Genomic DNA, 19,943 nt, shown 5'->3' with positions numbered 1-19,943 from the left:
TTTCATGGCTGCAACACGTGCCAAATTAGTTGGGAAAGGGCATGTTCACCACTGTGTTACATGGCCTTTCCTTTTAACAACACTCAGTAAACGTTTGGGAACTGAGGAGACACATTTTTGAAGCTTCTCAGGTGGAATTCTTTCCCATTCTTGCTTGATGTACAGCTTAAGTTGTTCAACAGTCCGGGGGTCTCCCTTGTGCTATTTTAGGCTTCATAATGCGCTACACATTTTCAATGGGAGACAGGTCTGGACTACAGGCAGGCCAGTCTAGTACCCGCACTCTTTTACTATGAAGCCACGTTGATGTAACACGTGGCTTGGCATTGTCTTGCTGAAATAAGCAGGGGCGTCCATGGTAACGTTGCTTGGATGGCAACATATGCTGCTCCAAAACCTGTATGTACCTTTCAGCATTAATGGTGCCTTCACAGATGTGTAAGTTACCCATGTCTTGGGCACTAATACACCCCCATGCTATCACACATGCTGGCTTTTACACTTTGCGCCTATAACAATCCGGATGGTTCTTTTCTTCTTTGGTCCGGAGGACACGACGTCCACAGTTTCCAAAAACAATTTGAAATGTGGACTCGTCAGACCACAGAACACTTTTCCACTTTGTATCAGTCCATCTTCGATGAGCTCAGGCCCAGCGAAGCTGACGGCGTTTCTGGGTGTTGTTGATAAACGGTTTTCGCCTTGCATAGGAGAGTTTTAACTTGCACTTACAGATGTAGCGACCAACTGTAGTTATTGACAGTGGGTTTCTGAAGTGTCCCTGAGCCCATGTGGTGATATCCTTTACACACTGATGTCGCTTGTTGATGCAGTACAACCTGAGGGATGGAAGGTGACGGGCTTAGCTGCTTACGTGCAGTGATTTCTCCAGATTCTCTGAACCCTTTGATGATATTACGGAGCGTAGATGGTGAAATCCCTAAATTCCTTGCAATAGCTGGTTGAGAAAGGTTTTTCTTAAACGGTTCAACAATTTGCTCACGCATTTGTTGACAAAGTGGTGACCCTCGCCCCATCCTTGTTTGTGAATGACTGAGCATTTCATGGAATCTACTTTTATACCCAATCATGGCACCCACCTGTTCCCAATTTGCCTGCACACCTGTGGGATGTTCCAAATAAGTCTTTGATGAGCATTCCTCAACTTTATCAGTATTTATTGCCACCTTTCCCAACTTCTTTGTCACGTGTTGCTGGCATCAAATTCTAAAGTTAATTATTATTTGCACAAAAAAAAAAAAAGTTTATGAGTTTGAACATCAAATATGTTGTCTTTGTAGCATATTCAACTGAATATGAGTTGAAAATGATTTGCAAATCATTGTATTCCGTTTATATTTACATCTAACACAATTTCCCAACTCATATGGAAACGGGGTTTGTATATAACTCCACATTTGTTCATTCATAGTGTTGATGTGACAATCTACAATGTAAATAGTCATGAAAATAAAGAAAAGGCATTGAATGAGAATGTGAGTCCAAAATTTTGGCCTGTTCTGTATATTTGTAAGGCTCCAGTATATAATGTGTTTGATATAATGACGACGCAGTTAGTTGGTTTCTTTGTTTGCCCATTCAGGTATGCCTAACAGCAGTGTAACGCAGGTAACTCACTTACATTATTCTATGTAACCAAACTGATAAAAAAAGGTTTCTTTTTTTTTGGACCAGTAGCATACTTGCCAACCCTCCCGGATTTTCCGGGAGACTCCCGAAATTCAGCGCCTCTCCCGAAAACCTCCCGGGACACATTTTCTCCCGAAAATCTCCCGAAATTCAGGCGGAGCTGGAGGCCACGCCCCCTCCAGCTCCATGCGGACCTGAGTGACGTGTTGACAGCCTGTTCTCACGTCTGCTTTCCCACAATATAAACAGCATGCCTGCCCAATCACGTTATAACTGTAGAATGATCGAGGGCAAGTTCTTGGTTTCTTACGTGGGTTTATTGTTAGGCAGTTTCATTAACGTCCTCCCAGTGCGGTAACAACACACAACAACAGCAGTCAAGTTTTCGTCTACCGTAAAGCAGTTTGTCTGCCGTAAACAGCAATGTTGTGACACTTTTAAACAGGACAATACTGCCATCTAGTGTACATGCATATGTGACCCACCCATAATGTGTCACATTTTTGTGTTGATTTATTTATTTTATTTTGTGGTTTGAATTCGTTTTTGGAGCTGTCATTACACATTTATCGGTATTCACATTGGTCAGTAGGGGGCAGTAGGGCGTTTCTTCCCAATTGAATGCTATCACCTGCAGACCGGAAGTGTCTTGTCATTCTGATGAGCGCGACCAGTCTGTGAACAATTGAAACGTCCTGTGTGCTTTTTCCTCCTGTATAACAGGTTAGTTTTGGTGAATCAACTCACTGAATAATATCCATGTGATCTTTATAAGTTTAAGTACACATTCTGATGGTGGAGCCTAACTCTAAAGTGTTTGTGAGTTGTAGTTTATATTTGTGAATGAATCCAGTGTACAGCTGCAGTAATCAATACAAAAAGGCGACGTGAGTACGCAATGTTTATATAGGAACTTCTGATCCTAATTCAGACTCCCAAATTAGAGCTCCCGTTTTCTTATTGATTTTATAATGTATATTTGTATAATGTGTGTGTTCTGAAATAGTGACAGAGAATAGAACAAGGATGGACAATTCAACCCTTAACTCAACAATGAGTAGAGGAGTGTTATGTGTGTGTATAGGTGTAAATAAATGAACACTAAAATTCAAGTATTTATTATATATATATATATATATATATATATATATATATATATATATATATATATATATAATAAAATATATATATAGCTAGAATTCACTGAAAGTCAAGTATTTCTTATTTATATATATATATATATATATATATATATATATATCTTAACCACGCCCCCAACCACGCCCCCCGCTCCACCCCGACCATCAGTGCAAACACTCTTCAAAGACTGTAATAACTCCATTTTAAAATATTACATGGAATATTACAATTATTTTCAGATGAAGAATAAAATAGTTCGTACCTCGAGGCACAACTGATGGCGACTAAAAATCTTGCAGTTAGAAGACGACAACTTTTGCTATGATTAATCAAACGGATATTGATTTATTATTGTGATGCCAGCATATTGATTGATTAAGTCGAAGAACGTCCACACATTTTTTAACGGACATGTCCTGCTTCCACTTAAAAATTGTGAAAAGTGTAGGAAAACTTCCACATGGATGGAATTGTGTGTAGCGTTTATGTTGAGATGACAATGGAAAGAAAGAGATACTGTATCTCGCTAAATATAATTGGAAACTAAACATTGCTGAACAACAGAAAAGTAGATACATTTAACTAAACATTGAGACAAAACATGAACTTTACACCATTAAAACAACAGAATACATGATTCATAGATGACAGCATAATATTTGGCTTATTTATGTTATAAGATAGTTACCTGACAACACAAGCAAACAGTATCATAGAGCACTTGTTTACATCCACTAAATAGGTAACTTATTGATGCATGAATAAGTCCAACATGTCTTTCATGGATTAATGCTTCATTTGTGGTCCCACATTTAAATACGTACAGCTTAGCCACAAACTTGTACTTTTTTTCTCTAAAGTGTACAAACTGAATGACTATATGTTGTTACTGCTGTGTGTTCTCATGTGATAAGACAAATGACTCTGTCGACTGTAGCTCGTAGCACAGACTGAACATTTGAATTGTTTTTCTCCTGTGTGTGTTCTTTTGTGTCTAGTCAAACCTTGTTTGGTAAAAAAGCTTTTCCCGCAAACTGAGCAGCAAAAAGGTTTTACTTCTGTGTGTAGTCTGCTGTGTTTGGTCAAACTGCCCTTTTGAGAAAAGCTTTTATCACAAACTACACAATTAAATGGTTTTTCTCCGGTGTGCGTTCTTATGTGTTGCGTCATTTGGCTCTTTTGAGAAAAGCTCGTACCACAAAATGAACAACTAAATGGATTTTGTCCGGTGTGTTTCATGATGTGTAGGGTCAAACCTCGTCGCGTATAGAAGCTTTTACTGCACATAGAACAATCAAATGGTTTTTCTCCAGTGTGCGTTCTCATGTGTTGAGTAAAACTGCCCTTTACAGAAAAGTTTTTACCACAAACTGAACAATTAAATGGATTTTCTCCAGTGTGCTTTCTCATGTGTTGGGTCAAACTGCCTTTTAAAGTAAAAAGTTTACCACAGACTGAACACGTGAACGGTTTCTCTCCTGTGTGCGTTCTCATGTGTTGAGTCAAATGGGTCTTTAGAGGAAAGCTTTTCCCACAAACTGAACAATTGAATGGTCTTTCTCCTGTGTGCATTCTCATGTGTTGAGTCAAATTGCCCTTTAGAGAACAGCTTTTATTGCAAACTGAGCAATTAAATGGCTTTTCTCCGGTATGTGTTCTCATGTGTTCAGTCAAATGGCTCTTTTTAGAAAAGCTTTTTGCACAAACTGAGCACCTCAAACGTGTTTTATCTCTGTTCTTTTTAGCGCACTTAGAGTGTTTGTTGTCAGTGTGAGTCCTCATATCACCTTCACAGTCTGTATCGCTGCTCAAAGGTTCTTCAACTTCGTCTTCAGCCTCACTATCTGATAGTGGCGCTAAGAGGTTGTCTGGTTGTGGTTTCTCTTCATCATTTTCAGTCTTCTCAGAAACAACAGTCAATGGCAACGTGACGAGATCACCTCCCTCCTGAGTGATCCGAAGATCCTCCTTTTCCTCATTAAAGTTGGGGGGCTGTGAAGCCTCCTGCTTCAGAGCAGAGATCCACCCCGGCGACTGAGAGAGAAGTTCTTCTGGATGACCAATCAGCTGCTGGACATCTGCGGAACACAACACACACTTTAGTTCAGACATGATCCATGAGATGTTTAGCCTTGAACTCGCTACACACTTTCTTCTATGTTCAGTATGTTAGGTGTGCGACCATCCGTCGACAAATATCTACAATAAAATTTGTCGCAGACAGATATATTTATATGTACAGTAATCTATCTATTTATATCTGCACCTTTTTGATTTTTTTATCCTAATGCAACAAAATTTTGTTCTTATCTGTACTGTAAAGTTCAAATTTCCATCCATCCATCCATCTTCTTCCGCTTATCCGAGGTCGGGTCGCGGGGGCAGCAGCCTAAGCAGGGAAGCCCAGACTTCCCTCTCCCCAGCCACTTCGTCCAGCTCCTCCTGGGGGATCCCGAGGCGTTCCCAGGCCAGCCGGGAGACATAGTCTTCCCAACGTGTCCTGGGTCTTCCCCGTGGCCTCCTACTGGTTGGACGTGCCCTAAACACCTCCCGAGGGAGGCGATCGGGTGGCATCCTGACCAGATGCCCGAACCACCTCATCTGGCTCCTCTCCATGTGGAGGAGCAGCGGCTTTACTTTGAGCTCCCCCCGGATGACAGAGCTTCTCACCCTATCTCTAAGGGAGAGCCCTGCCACCCGGCGGAGGAAACTCATTTCGGCCGCTTGTACCCGTGATCTTGTCTTTTCGGTCATAACCCAAAGCTCATGACCATAGGTGAGGATGGGAACGTAGATCGACCGGTAAATTGAGAGCTTTGCCTTCCGGCTCAGCTCCTTCTTCACCACAACGGATCGATACAGCGTCCGCATTACTGAAGATGCCGCACCGATCCGCCTGTCGATCTCACGATCCACTCTTCCCTCACTCGTGAACAAGACTCCGAGGTACTTGAACTCCTCCACTTGGGGCAGGGTCTCCTCCCCAACCCGAAGATGGCATTCCACCCTTTTCCGGGCGAGAACCATGGACTCGGACTTGGAGGTGCTGATTCTCATCCCAGTCGCTTCACACTCGGCTGCGAACCGATCCAGTGAGAGCTGAAGATCCTGGCCAGATGAAGCCATCAGGACCACATCATCTGCAAAAAGCAGAGACCTAATCCTGCAGCCACCAAACCAGATCCCCTCAACGCCTTGACTGCGCCTAGAAATTCTGTCCATAAAAGTTATGAACAGAATGGGTGACAAAGGGCAGCCTTGGCGGAGTCCAACCCTCACTGGAAACGTGTCCGACTTACTGCCGGCAATGCGGACCAAGCTCTGGCACTGATCATACAGGGAGCGGACCGCCAAAATCAGACAGTCCGATACCCCATACTCTCTGAGCACTCCCCACAGGACTTCCCGAGGAACACGGTCGAATGCCTTCTCTAAGTCCACAAAACACATGTAGACTGGTTGGGCAAACTCCCATGCACCCTCAAGGACCCTGCCGAGAGTATAGAGCTGGTCCACAGTTCCACGACCAGGACGAAAACCACACTGTTCCTCCTGAATCCGAGGTTCGACTATCCGGCGTAGCCTCCTCTCCAGTACACCTGCATAGACCTTACCGGGAAGGCTGAGGAGTGTGATCCCACGATAGTTAGAACACACCCTCCGGTTCCCCTTCTTAAAGAGAGGAACCACCACCCCGGTCTGCCAATCCAGAGGTACCGCCCCTGATGTCCACGCGATGCTGCAGAGTCTTGTCAACCAAGACAGCCCCACAACATCCAGAGCCTTAAGGAACTCCGGGCGGATCTCATCCACCCCCGGGGCCTTGCCACCGAGGAGCTTTTTAACTACCTCAGCAACCTCAGCCCCAGAAATAGAAGAGCCCACCACAGATTCCCCAGGCCCTGCTTCCTCATAGGAAGACGTGTTGGTGGGATTGAGGAGGTCTTCGAAGTATTCCCTCCACCGATCCACAACATCCGCAGTCGAGGTCAGCAGAACACCATCCTCGCCATACACGGTGTTGATAGTGCACTGCTTCCCCTTCCTGAGGCGGCGGATGGTGGTCCAGAATCGCTTCGAAGCCGTCCGGAAGTCGTTTTCCATGGCTTCCCCGAACTCCTCCCATGTCCGAGTTTTTGCCTCCGCAACCGCTGAAGCCGCACACCGCTTGGCCTGTCGGTACCTGTCCGCTGCCTCAGGAGTCCTATGAGCCAAAAGAACCCGATAGGACTCCTTCTTCAGCTTGACGGCATCCCTCACCGCCGGTGTCCACCAACGGGTTCTAGGATTACCGCCACGACAGGCACCAACTACCTTGCGGCCACAACTCCAATCAGCCGCCTCGACAATAGAGGCGCGGAACATGGTCCACTCGGACTCAATGTCCAGCACCTCCCTCGTGACATGTTCAAAGTTCTTCCGGAGGTGGGAATTGAAACTCTCTCTGACAGGAGATTCTGCCAGACGTTCCCAGCAAACCCTCACAATGCGTTTGGGCCTGCCAGGTCTGTCCGGCATCCTCCCCCACCATCGCAGCCAACTCACCACCAGGTGGTGATCGGTTGAAAGCTCAAGTTCAAATTTGAATGACAATAAAAAGTAAGTCTAAGTCTAATATGTAATATGTACGATATATACCGTAATTTGGTCATTTTAATCAATACCGGAACTCATTTCCCTTGGCGCACTGATTTCATCGCTCATAGCCTACGCACTTCCTACTTCCGGCAACAAACTTGTGTTTGCTAATATTTCAGACAAATGAGGACTTAATCTTTTTTGGAGCTGAATATACGGAGGATGAACTGCTGGTTATAGAAGCTGATCGAGCACGAAGCCACGGGGTAGGGGGGCGAGAGAGTCGGGAACGTTATGGCTTAATTGCCAATATTTATATTGTAGCGTCCCAGAAGAGTTAGTGCTGCAAGGGATTCTGGGTATTTGTTCTGTTGTGTTTATGTTGTGTTACGGTGCGGGTGTTCTCCCGAAATGTGTTTGTCATTCTTGTTTGGTGTGGGTTCACAGTGTGGCGCATATTTGTAACAGTGTTACAGTTGTTTATACGGCCACCCTCAGTGTGACCTGTATGGCTGTTGATCAAGTATGTGTGGCATTCACTTGTTAACTCACTTGTTAATAAAAGGTGCTGTCCACGCATGTGGCCACTAAGCCTTTAGAGGTTTAAGATAGTCGATGACTAGTCGAATATCAACATACCGTATTTTCCGCACTATTAGCCGCACCTAAAAACCACAAATTTACTCAAAAGCTGACAGTGCGGCTTATAACCCGGTGCGCTTTATATATGGATTAATATTAAGATTCATTTTCATAAAGTTTCGGTCTCGCAACTACGGTAAACAGCCGCCATCTTTTTTCCCCGTAGAAGCGGAAGCGCTTCTTCTTCTACGGCAAGCAACCGCCAAGGTAAGCACCCTCCCCCATAGAAGAGGAAGCGCTTCTTCTTCTACTGTAAGCAACCACCCGCCCCCGTAGAAGAAGAAGAAGCGCGCGGATATTACGTTTCATTTCCTTTGTGTGTTTACATCTGTAAAAACCACAAAATGGCTCCTACTAAGCGACAGGGATCCGGTTCATGAAAAGACGCAATCGCTCCATCCGCACACGGACTACTATTTCACAGCAACTGCCTAAAGACTTTCAAGAAAAGCTGGCTACTTTCCGTGCATATTGTAAAAACAAGATAGCTGAAAAAAAGATCCGGCCAGAGAACATTATCAACATGGACGAGGTTCCACTGACTTTTGATATTCCTGTGAACCGCACTGTGGATACAACGGGAGCACGTACGGTGAATATTCGCACCACAGGGAATGAGAAGTCATCCTTCACTGTGGTTCTAGCTTGCCATGCTAATGGCCAGAAACTTCCACCCATGGTGATATTCAAAAGGAAGACCTTGCCAAAAGAGACCTTTCCAGCCGGCGTCATCATAAAAGCTAACTCGAAGGGATGGATGGATGAAGAAAAGATGAGCGAGTGGTTAAGGGAAGTTTACGCGAAGAGGCCGGGTGGCTTTTTTCACGCAGCTCCGTCCATGTTGATATACGACTCCATGCGCGCCCACATCACGCTGGTTTTTAATATATTATTAAAGTTTGACTGACCTATCTGACTGTTTTTTTGACATTCCCTTTAGCGCAGTTAGATGCGGCTAATAACACGGGGCGGCTTATAGGTGGACAAAGTTTTGAAATATGCCGTTCATTGAAGGCGCGGCTTATAACCCAGGGCGCCTTATGGTGCGGAAAATACGGTAGTCATTAGTTGCAGTCCTACTGTGTGTGTGTGTGTACGTGTGTGTGTGTGTGTAGTGTTTCATGGCCACTCATTTAGTGCCTTGCCAGAAAGATGGATCAATCAGTACGATTTTTTGCACAAACTAAGCACCTCAAATGTGTTTTCTATCGATTCTTTTTAGAGTACTGAGAGTGTTTGTTGTCAGTGTGAGTCCTCACATCACCTTCACAGTCTGTATCGATGCTCAAAGGTTCTTGAACTTCATCCTCATCCTCACTATCTGATAGTGGAGCTGGGAGTTTGTCTGGTTGTGGTTTCTCTTCATCGTCTTCAGTCTTCACAGAGACGACAGTCAGTGGCAACTTGGTGAGACCAGCTTCCTGTGGTCCTAGAAGACACTCTCCCTCCGGAGTGATCCAGAGTTCCTCCTCTTCCTCTTTAATGTAGGGGGGCTGTGGATCCTCCTGCATCAAAGTGGAGATCCTCTGCGGCGACTGGGGGAGAAGTTCTTCTGGATGACCAGTCAGCTGCTGGACGTCTGCAGGACACAAACAGACTTTAGTTCAGACATGATCCATGAGATGTTTTGACTTGAACTTTCTACACACTTTCTTCTATGTACTGCATGTTTGTGTAGTGTTTCATGGACATTCTTTTAGTGCCTTGCCAGAATGATGGATCATTGTGTACATTTTAAATGCTCCAAATTTAGTTTTCCACAACACTTGGAAACATCTTAATAACCTGATGATTATTAAGATGTATGTCAAGCGGATGTGTCAAGTAGTAGCTTACTAAAGAAGTGGTTTATGCTTGTCCGTACATAAATAATACCATGAATAAAGTATACATCAGGGGTGTCTAGAGTGTGGCCCGTGGGGCATTTGCGGCGCATCAACGGCCTGCGGCGCATTTTAAAAATGCTATTACAAAAATGCGAGAGCCGCCAAACCGCCGATATGCGTGAGCGAAACTGAAATCCTTGAATGTTCAGGGTGAGTGGAGGGTGTGGATGTTGGAACGCTACCAATCTGTTGAGAAATGTGAGCTATGGATTGGTTTGTGTATTGTCAAAGGGGAGGAAATTGCCGGAAATTTCGGGAAAACTGGGTGGGTGGAAGGTTGAAGGTCGGAATCCAGTAAAAAAATGGCGCACAATTTTGAGAATTTCGGACATTGTATAACTACTAGAGATGCGCGCATAGGCAATTATTTCATCCGCAACCGCATCAGAAAGTCGTCAACCATCCGCCATCCACCCGATCTAACATTTAATCAGAACCGCACCCGCCCGCACCCGCCCGCACCCGCCCGTTGTTATATATCTAATATCGACGATGCAAGGCATTAGTGAGGTTATAAAGCTTTTGCCTGTTAAAGAAAGGAGACTGATCCAATGCAGCACAGACATTCGCGTGCCACGCTGTCACGGCCCAGACGCACACCAGTGCGCAATCATATGGGAGCCGCGCTGAGCGCACCTCCAAGCGCGTCTCGCTGCCGGCGACGACCGGGTATGGGCCCGACGCTCCAGCGCCATCCATTTTCAGGGCTAGTTGATTCGGCAGGTGGGTTGTTACACACTCCTTAGCGGGTTCCGACTTCCATGGCCACCGTCCTGCTGTCTATATCAACCAGGGTGAGCCCCACCCCTTTCGTGAGCGCACTGCGCGCGTAGTGACCCCTGTTACGCGCCCCCGGCAACAGGGGTGGCGGGCAGGTAAGCTGCGCGGGCGGAGCGCGCGGAGTGACCCCTGTTACGAGCCCCCGGCCACGGGGGTGGCGGGCAGGTAAGCTGCTTACCTGCTGCGCGTGACGCCGGCCGCGGCGAAGGCGGACGAGGCGGGGTGTCGGTGCGGTGGGCGCGGTGGTGACCCTGGACGTGCGTCGGGCCCTTCTCGCGGATCGCCTCAGCTACGGCTCCCGGTGGGGCCCTCTCGGGGGAAGGGGCCTCGGTCCCGGACCCCGGCGAGGCGTCCCTTCTCCGCTCCGTAAAAGTGTCCATCTCTTTTTTTTTTCTTCTTCTGTTGTGGCATATGCTGCAGGTGCCTGCTCGTTTTTCGTATGTGGGTAACAACATTTAACTATGTATATATATTTCCCAATTGGTTTAACTGCCACCCGCCTGAATCTATTTAAAATCTAATTTTTTTTTATTTCAACCGCCCGACCCGACCCGCGGATAAAATCTAATTTTTTTTTATTTCAACCGCCCGATCCGCGGATAATCCGCGGACTCCGCGGTTGTGTCCGCAAACCGCGCATCTCTAATAACTACGAATACATACCTGCCAACTTTTGAAATCAGAAAAACGCAAAATGATTGATTGCATTCAGACAGGTTAAAATGTTGCTAAAACCATCACTTTTCTATCAGTCACAGTGACTTTTCAAAACAAAAATATTACAGCAAAAATCATATGGGTTGATTGACATGTTTATTCTGTAAGCTAACGTCAATAGTTTGAAATTATTTTGACAGTTAATGCCAGTTATCCTGTCAACCTTTCACAAGACTTCAATTTGTTAATTGAAAGTATAAACAGTATAAACACTTTTTACAGTAAACAAAGCCGTATTGCATTCCCTCAAAGACAGAAGTACTGACAATACTTTTCCAATGTCGTCATCGAAATATCGAACTCAAATGGGGTACAGTTTTACATCGTCATCATCGGTGCTGCCGTCAGTCGACATGCTAAATGGTTCCGTCTTCATGACATCGGCGATACTTTTTGAGGATTCTGTTCCAAGACACTGAATAATGTTTGATGTTTTGGTTCGACCACATCCATATTTTTTTGGCGATTTTCGAGTCGGGAAACATTTTCCGAAATAACTGTCCCATGTGATCAGCCAGTGCGATTGGAAGTCCATGCTCAATTATTGCCTCCGTAAATAAAACTTCGGCATTTATCACATCCAAAGAATGTGTTTGGGCGACGAAAAACGTTGAAAGTTTTCCACTTGTATCGCTAGCAACGGCATTAGACTTGTGTTTTTTTGTCCCAACGTGGTCTTTTACATCGCTAATTCCTCCGTGTCCGATCGAAAAATCTTGTCTGCACAAGGTGCAATTGGCGTAGTTTTCACCCTTTTTGGAACGGATAATTATTCCCGGATAGGCTTTTGAATATTCTTCACGGAATGACTGCAGTTTTCTTTTCGGTTTAAGACTCGTTTGCCATTTTTCTCCGGCTGATTCCATGATCGTTCGCTCGTTTGGAAACAATGGCAACTGGTGCCTCGTGCTTGGCAGCGGTGCTATAAATAGCCTCGCGCATGGCATTCGGAATGGCTCGATAGGAAGTTACGGGAAGCAGTGTCGATTGTTATTGTTCTTACGCGATTTCGTGAATAAAACTTAAAAAAATTTTTTTTTTTTAATTAATGAAAAACCGTATTTTTTATCACTGCAACCGTAACCCGGAATAGGTTGATGAAAACCGTACTAATTACGGGAAAACCGGAGTAGTTGGCAGATATGCGAATATGTCCATTCATTGGAATGGGAATTTCCTAAAAAATGTAAATTATAGGTAATCCAACAATTGTCCTAAATGATGTGAATATCTTAGTGTTGGGATTTGTCAAAACGCTTTAAAAATGTGGACGTAGTAGCAGTTTCAATTCCAATGGATATTTCATGAAAACCTGGAATTTGTACGAAACGAAATATGGTAGTTTTGTAGTCCCGATTAAGAAGAATGTTTTGAAAGTGGAATGGTCAAAACAGGTTGAAAAATGTGGCCTGTGAAAACTTTCCAGGAAGAGGTGAAAATAGGGCTTTGGGAATTCTGGGAATTTCTGAATTTTTTTAAATCAATCAATCAATCAATGTTTATTTATATAGCCCTAAATCATATGTGTCTCAAAGGGCTGCACAAGCCACAATATATGTGGGTAACCCCCCACCCCCCCTCTAGGGGAGACCGAATGCAATGGATGTCGAGTGGGTCTGACATAATATTGTGAGAGTCCAGTCCATAGTGGATCTAACATAATAGTGAGAGTCCAGTTCATAGTGGATCTAACATAATAGTGAGAGTCCAGTCCATAGTGGAACCAACATAATATTGTGAGAGTCCAGTCCATAGTGGATCTAACATAATAGTGAGAGTCCAGTCCATAGTGGATCTAACATAATAGTGAGAGTCCAGTCCATAGTGGATCTAACATAATAGTGAGAGTCCAGTCCATAGTGGATCTTACATAATAGTGAGAGTCCAGTCCATAGTGGATCTAACATAATAGTGAGAGTCCAGTCCATAGTGGATCTTACATAATAGTGAGAGTCCAGTCCATAGTGGATCTAACATAATAGTGTGAGTCCAGTCCATAGTGGATCTAACATAATAGTGAGAGTCCAGTCCATAGTGGATCTAACATAATAGTGTCAGAGTCCAGTCCATAGTGGATCTAACATAATAGTGAGAGTCCAGTCCATAGTGGATCTAACATAATAGTGAGGGTCCAGTCCATAGTGGATCTAACATAACAGTGTGAGAGTCCAGTCCATAGTGGATCTAACATAATAGTGAGAGTCCAGTCCATAGTGGATCTTACATAATAGTGAGAGTCCAGTCCATAGTGGATCTAACATAATAGTGAGAGTCCAGTCCATAGTGGGACCAGCAGGAAACCATCCCGAGCGGAGACGGCCGGCATATATATATATATATATACACATATACATATACATATATGATTAAAATCAGTATATGTATATAATTAAAATCAGATGAACATTCCTAAATTACGCGATTGGAAACCATTTTTAGGTGGGCCAACTCTTGATTCCGTTATTCACTGGCAAAGAACAACAAGCAGCGGGGTGACCTGGACTGTTTGCACCAAGAAGCGTACAAACTAAAAAAGGTATAGAAGATGAAATAAGTCAATATTTTTTTTAAGTATGACAAAATAAAAAGATAACCGTTCAATAAGTGGCAGGCTGTTCTCAAAGAAGACATTTTAAATATACGTGACTGTGGAGGGGGGCGTGGCCAGCGGGCCTGCCGCGGAACGGCGTGTGCAAGGACCGGCCTCGAAGACAGCGACAGGTGAGCAGATTGCCCGGCTGGGCCTTGTTATCTAATCACCTGTCGCCTTTATTAGCAGCAGCCGGGACGAGACAAGTTGTTGGAGTTGGAGTGGGAGCCAGAGAGAGACACAGACTAAGAAGTAGACATTATGCTGGAAAGCAAAAGCCTCTCAACATTTATGCAAACAAAACAGTATTGTACCCTGAAATCCGGGCTCTCGTGGCAGTGTGTGGTGGTCCGAGGAACACACTAGAGGGCAACCTCTACAGTGACATGATGCAAGCATGTCCCTGCCGGTGGACAGAAACCTCTAGACCAGGGATGTCAAAGTGGTTTTCATTGAGGGCCACATGGCAGTTATGGCTGCCATCAGAGGGCCGCTTGTAAACAGTGAATAATATATGAATTTGCCTCTGTATTTCATTATTAATTATATAAATTATTTTAAGCAGACAGTCGATTTTACAGTAAAAACTTTACATAGATTTTACAGTAAAATATAGTGTTGTTGTTTTTTTTTACAACATTTTACGGTAAATGGGAAAACTGTACCACTGTTTTATTTTTTGGGGGGCGGGGGTTACGGAAAAAGCTGGCAGTTTAGTTGCCAGAATTTTTAAGTTAAGTTGACATTGGTTTTTACAAAATTATATAGTTCATGTAAAAACAGTACAAGTTATTTTTTTATTCTGGCAACTTAGCTGCCAGTTTTTCTACCGTAAAAACAAATGTACCGTCTTTCCATTTACAGTAATACACCGTTAAAACAAGATTTTACAGTCAAAAACTGGCAACAGAATTTTAACGCCAATTTTTTAAAGTTTTTTTCAAATTACAGTAATATGCTGTAAAGAACACCATACAATGTATTGCCATTGTTATTAATTTGATGGGTAGTTTGCTGTAAAATCATAAGTCAAGCAGATATCTAAGTATTTATTTTTTATTTAGACAAAAAATGTTTGGAAAATATGATACTATACTGTAATATTTGTTGCAATATAGGATACTATTAAAGGGGAACATTATCACAATTTCAGAAGGGTTAAAACCATTAAAAATCAATTCCCAGTGGCTTATTTTATTTTTCGAAGTTTTTTTCAAAATTTTACCCATCACGCAATATCCCTAAAAAAAGCTTCAAAGTGCCTGATTTTAACCATCGTTATATACACCCGTCCATTTTCCTGTGACGTCACATAGTGAAGCCAACACAAACAAACATGGCGCATAAAACAGCAAGCTATAGCGACATTAGCTCGGATTCAGACTCGGATTTCAGCGGCTTAAGCGATTCAACAGATTACGCATGTATTGAAACGGATGGTTGTAGTGTGGAGGCAGGTAGCGAAAACCAAATTGAAGAAGAAACTGAAGCTATTGAGCCATATCGGTTTGAACCGTATGCAAGCGAAACCGACAAAAACGACACGACAGCCAGCGACACGGGAGAAAGCGAGGACGAATTTGGCGATCGCCTTCTAACCAACGATTGGTATGTGTTTGTTTGGCATTAAAGGAAACTAACAACTATGAACTAGGTTTACAGCATATGAAATACATTTGGCAACAACATGCACTTTGAGAGTGCAGACAGCCCAATTTTCATCAATTAATATATTCTGTAGACATACCCTCATGTCAGCAGGCCAGGGAAGCTAGGGTCGATATTCTTCTCTTGATCATCTTCGGTGGCATAAGGGACGGTGTGAGCCAAGACATCCAGGGGGTTTAGCTCGCTCGTCTGCGGGAACAAACTGCCGCCATTGCTTGCCGTGCTAGCGAGGTCCTTTGTCCCTGAATTGCTCACACACTCCGGCAGACTCAATGGGGGTCTGGCGGCAGATTTCTTTGACTTTATGGTTGGAAATGCATCTGCTTTGAGTGTCGCAGGATATCCACACATTCTTGCCATCTCTGTCGTAGCATAGCTTTCGTCGGTAAAGTGTGCGGAACAAACGTCCAATTTCTTGCCACTTTGGCATCTTTGGGCCACTGGTGCAACTTGAATCCGTCCCTGTTGGTGTTGTTACACCCTCCGACAACACACCGACGAGGCATGATGTCTCCAAGGTACGGAAAACAGTCGAAAAAACGGAAAATAACAGAGCTGATTTGACTCGGTGTTTGAGAAAATGGCGGATTGCTTCCCGATGCGATGTCACGTTGTGACGTCATCGCTCCGAGAGCGAATAATAGAAAGGCGTTTAATTCGCCAAAATTCACCCATTTAGAGTTCGGAAATCGGTTAAAAAAATATGGTCTTTTTTCTGCAACATCAAGGTATATATTGACGCTTACATAGGTCTGGTGATAATGTTCCCCTTTAAGTTTTTTTCAAATTACAGTAATATGCTGTAAAGAACACCATACAATGTATTTGATGGGTAGTTTGCTGTAAAATCATAAGTCAGGCAGATATCTAAGTATTTATTTTTTATTTAGACAAAAAATGTTTGGAAAGTATGATACCATACTGTAATATTTGTTGCAATATAGGATACTATTAAAGTTTAAAATGCATGTAATTTCAAGCAGTACATATATTTTTTACTGTCAAAATGAAAACAATAAATTACATTTAGTGAGAAAATATTAAATACTTCATTGACACATATCATTTCCAGGTGTTAGCGGGCCTGATTTATGAGTTTAGGATTTATGAGTTTGACACCTGTGCTCTACCCCAGTGTTTTTCAACCTTTTTTGAGCCAAGGCACATTTTTTGCACCAGCAGAAATCATTAAAAAATCTAAACAAAGTTGACAGTAAAAAGTCGTTGTTGCAATTGTTGGATATTACTTTAAAGCATAACCAAGCATGCATCACTATAGCTCTTGGGTTTTAGTTCTTGTCTTGCGCTTCTATTTTGGTGGCTTTTTCTTCTTTGGGGGGTATTTTCCTGTAGCAGTTTCATGTCTTCCTTTAAGCGATATTTCCCAGAATCAGAAATGACAATTTTCAGCACAATCCCATTCAAGATCAGACAAACATTACAGGGAGACAGAACAGGATCGCTGACGGGTCTGCCAATTTACGGCGCCCCTTACAATGAAGGTGAGATACAGGTAAACAATGGGGGGGGGGGGGGGTCGGTCTAAGCCTGGGCCCCTGGACAGGGGGTCTAGACTGAGGCCAAGGTAAAAAAACAACTCATAGCCATAGCCATAACTCATAGCCAACCGAGCTATGCCGCCCCATACTAAAGCAGGCCTGGGCACTTATTTTGACTCGGGGGGCCACATTTAGAGAAAAAAAAATGTGTCTGGGGGCCGGTATATCTTCCATTTTCTTTATAGGGCAGGGCCGACATCCGGGCAACTGAGCTACATACGGGTTCTTCGAGCCATAGCAACCTGACTGGCGTTGAAAACAAACCGTCGCCATTACTCTTTAACCTGTCGACCTGCGCTGATTAAACCCGTCATTCTGCCTCCAAAATGCCAAAAAACTGTGTTGTTTTTGGTTGTGCAAACCACAACTGGAAACAGGGAAAACAAAGGTCGTATTTTGTTCTGCCAAAGCGTGCTAAAAGCCCACAGAGACGAGACAAATGGCTCGCAGCTTTACACCGGGAAAACGAGGACGGTTCTCACTGGAGTCCCCCAAAATCCCGGGTGGTGTGTTCGGATCACTTCGTTTCTGGTAAATATAAGGAACAAAAATCCACCTTCTTAACCCCAACTTGGCTATACCGTCCATGCTAATGTTGAACCCGTTGAATTTTTACTGAATAACGTTCGACAGCTGAAGTTGTTGTTGTTGCACAACAATAACATACGGTATAAAGGCTATTTCCAGTAATTCAGCAAATAATAAATCATAATACTGAACTGAATTTGAATGAGCTCTCTACAGATATAATAAATATACAGATACTGGTAGCCACCGTGTCATCCTTATTATCATTTATCAACATACCTTGGGTGATTTAACAATTTTTATGTGATTTATTCGTTATATAACAACCGTTATATAGCGACCTGGTGCACTTGTGAGGTAGACATAAAGATTTCCAAATTCCATGTCCGGCCATTGTGTAGGATTATCAGTCCACGCATCTGCTGGAAGGCGGTAAGGGCAGTCGTTTAATCCAACTACAGAACATTTTAACTCGTATCTTAACCTAGCCTCACTGGAAAGACTATTTACATAATCATACGCCATTTAGAACAGTTTAAAATGCCGTGAAACCTCGTTAAATGCCTTTTCTGTCAATGCTGTGTTCGCTGTGAGCTGGTTTGTTTTCAACGAATTCAATATGGCGACCGCGTTGCTAGGGGATTGGCAGGCGGAAGTGACGTAGGTCCGCCCTCGCCTATATGACTTTTGCATTCTTTCATCTCCTCTGATTTCAACTCCACTGAGACTTGTCCAGGGTGTACCCCGCCTTCCGCACGATTGTAGGTGAGCTAGGCTCCAGCGACCCCGAGAGGGGACAAGCGGTAGGAAATGGATGGAAGGGATGGATGCCTTCTTCAAGCTAACAATCATGGCGGTTCTTTGTTTACATTCTTCAACAAAGTCAGCTAATTTGTCATCAACGCTCTTTTCTGGACTTCGAGCAGCTTTTAAATGACCAAACTTCAACTTACTTACCTTTATCTGCAATTCTCATCTTTTTCTCCGTTGGTGTTTCTCTTTTAGCCATCTTGTTAGCATATATAGCAGTAGTCGTCCTTCTTCTATCCAGTCTCAATCTTCACTTCGGATCACACTCCATCGCTCCAAACTCAACTCTCGCTTGTTGGGCTTTATTAACAAAATAAATCTTTGATGAATGTATAGCTATGTTTGCTTTTAAGATAATAGATTTAAACTTCTCCGAAAAGTGACAGCCTCTCCGGCCGCCATCTTGGTCGTCACGACCTGTTTGCGCATGCGTATCATTTGCAACGCGCACGCGCAAACACGACTTCCTGCCGCGCTAATACAGTTTACGCCTTTTGAGTCGTAATTAATATAAAATAATATATAATTTCTCTGTCGTGGGATGAATAAAGTCCATCCTATTCTATGCTATACTTTAAAATAAGTCATGAGCTGACACATATGTGAAAGAAATATTAAAATAAATCAATTAAATCATGGAATTTAATTGTGCAATAAGCAATTTAATCATACAATATAAAAATCAAAATATTATTTATTTATTACATTTAATGTTTTAATTAAATGTTGTTTTGCATTAAATAATTATTGACTGCTGAGTTTACGCCTTTTGAGTTGTAAACATTTTTTACAAACATACATAAAGCATATGCATAGATGATTTGTTTAGCTTTTTTTTTTCTAAAATGGCACACGTAATACACAAAATTATTAGCGGGAAATACAAGCTTATTTAGTTTTAAATTTGACATTAGTTGGAGCGGAAGGCAAGAGGATACACTTCCGGTACAAACTCTTGTAAATAGTTTTTTTCCCTCTCTCTTTTTTTTTACCTTTAATGTCTACTTACGTATGAAATAGATTAGTATTATAATATAAAATAATATATAATTTCCCTGTCGTGGGATGAATAAAGTCCATCCTATTCTATGCTATACTTTAAAATAAGTCATGAGCTGACACATAGGTGCAAGAAATATTAAAATAAATCAATTAAATCATGGAATTAAATTGTGAAATAAGCAATTTAATCATGCAATATAAAAATCTAAATATTATTTATTTATTACATTTAATGTATTAATTAAATGTTGTTTTGCATTAAACAATTATTGACTGCTGAGTTTACGCCTTTTGAGTTGTAAACATTTTTTACAAACATACATAAAGCATATGCATAGATGATTTGTATAGCATTTTTCTTTCTAAAATGGCACACGTAATACACAAAATTAT

General features: G+C 42.8%; 1 protein-coding gene across 2 annotated transcripts; it reads right to left on the bottom strand.

Moving 5' to 3' along the window:
* Window positions 1–3,089: 3,089 nt before the first annotated feature.
* LOC133619177 (uncharacterized) lies at window positions 3,090–19,003 on the bottom strand. 2 transcript variants are annotated; one of them, XM_061980102.2, is made up of 3 exons: window positions 18,696–19,003; window positions 9,275–9,589; window positions 3,090–4,868 (listed from the first exon to the last, which is right to left on the bottom strand). In XM_061980102.2, the coding sequence occupies exons 1-3, from the start codon at window positions 18,745–18,747 to the stop codon at window positions 3,667–3,669; spliced, it is 1,569 nt and encodes a 522-aa protein (XP_061836086.2). In that variant the 5' UTR covers window positions 18,748–19,003; the 3' UTR covers window positions 3,090–3,666. The 2 variants fall into 2 exon arrangements, with proteins under 2 accessions (XP_061836086.2, XP_072771426.1); XM_072915325.1 differs by lacking the exon at window positions 18,696–19,003 and adding an exon at window positions 18,080–18,413.
* Between the last annotated feature and the right edge of the window lie 940 nt (window positions 19,004–19,943).

This window comes from Nerophis lumbriciformis, linkage group LG20 (assembly GCF_033978685.3).
Source record: "Nerophis lumbriciformis linkage group LG20, RoL_Nlum_v2.1, whole genome shotgun sequence".
Lineage (NCBI taxonomy): Eukaryota > Metazoa > Chordata > Actinopteri > Syngnathiformes > Syngnathidae > Nerophis > Nerophis lumbriciformis.
This window is presented reverse-complemented; position numbering and strand designations above follow the sequence as displayed.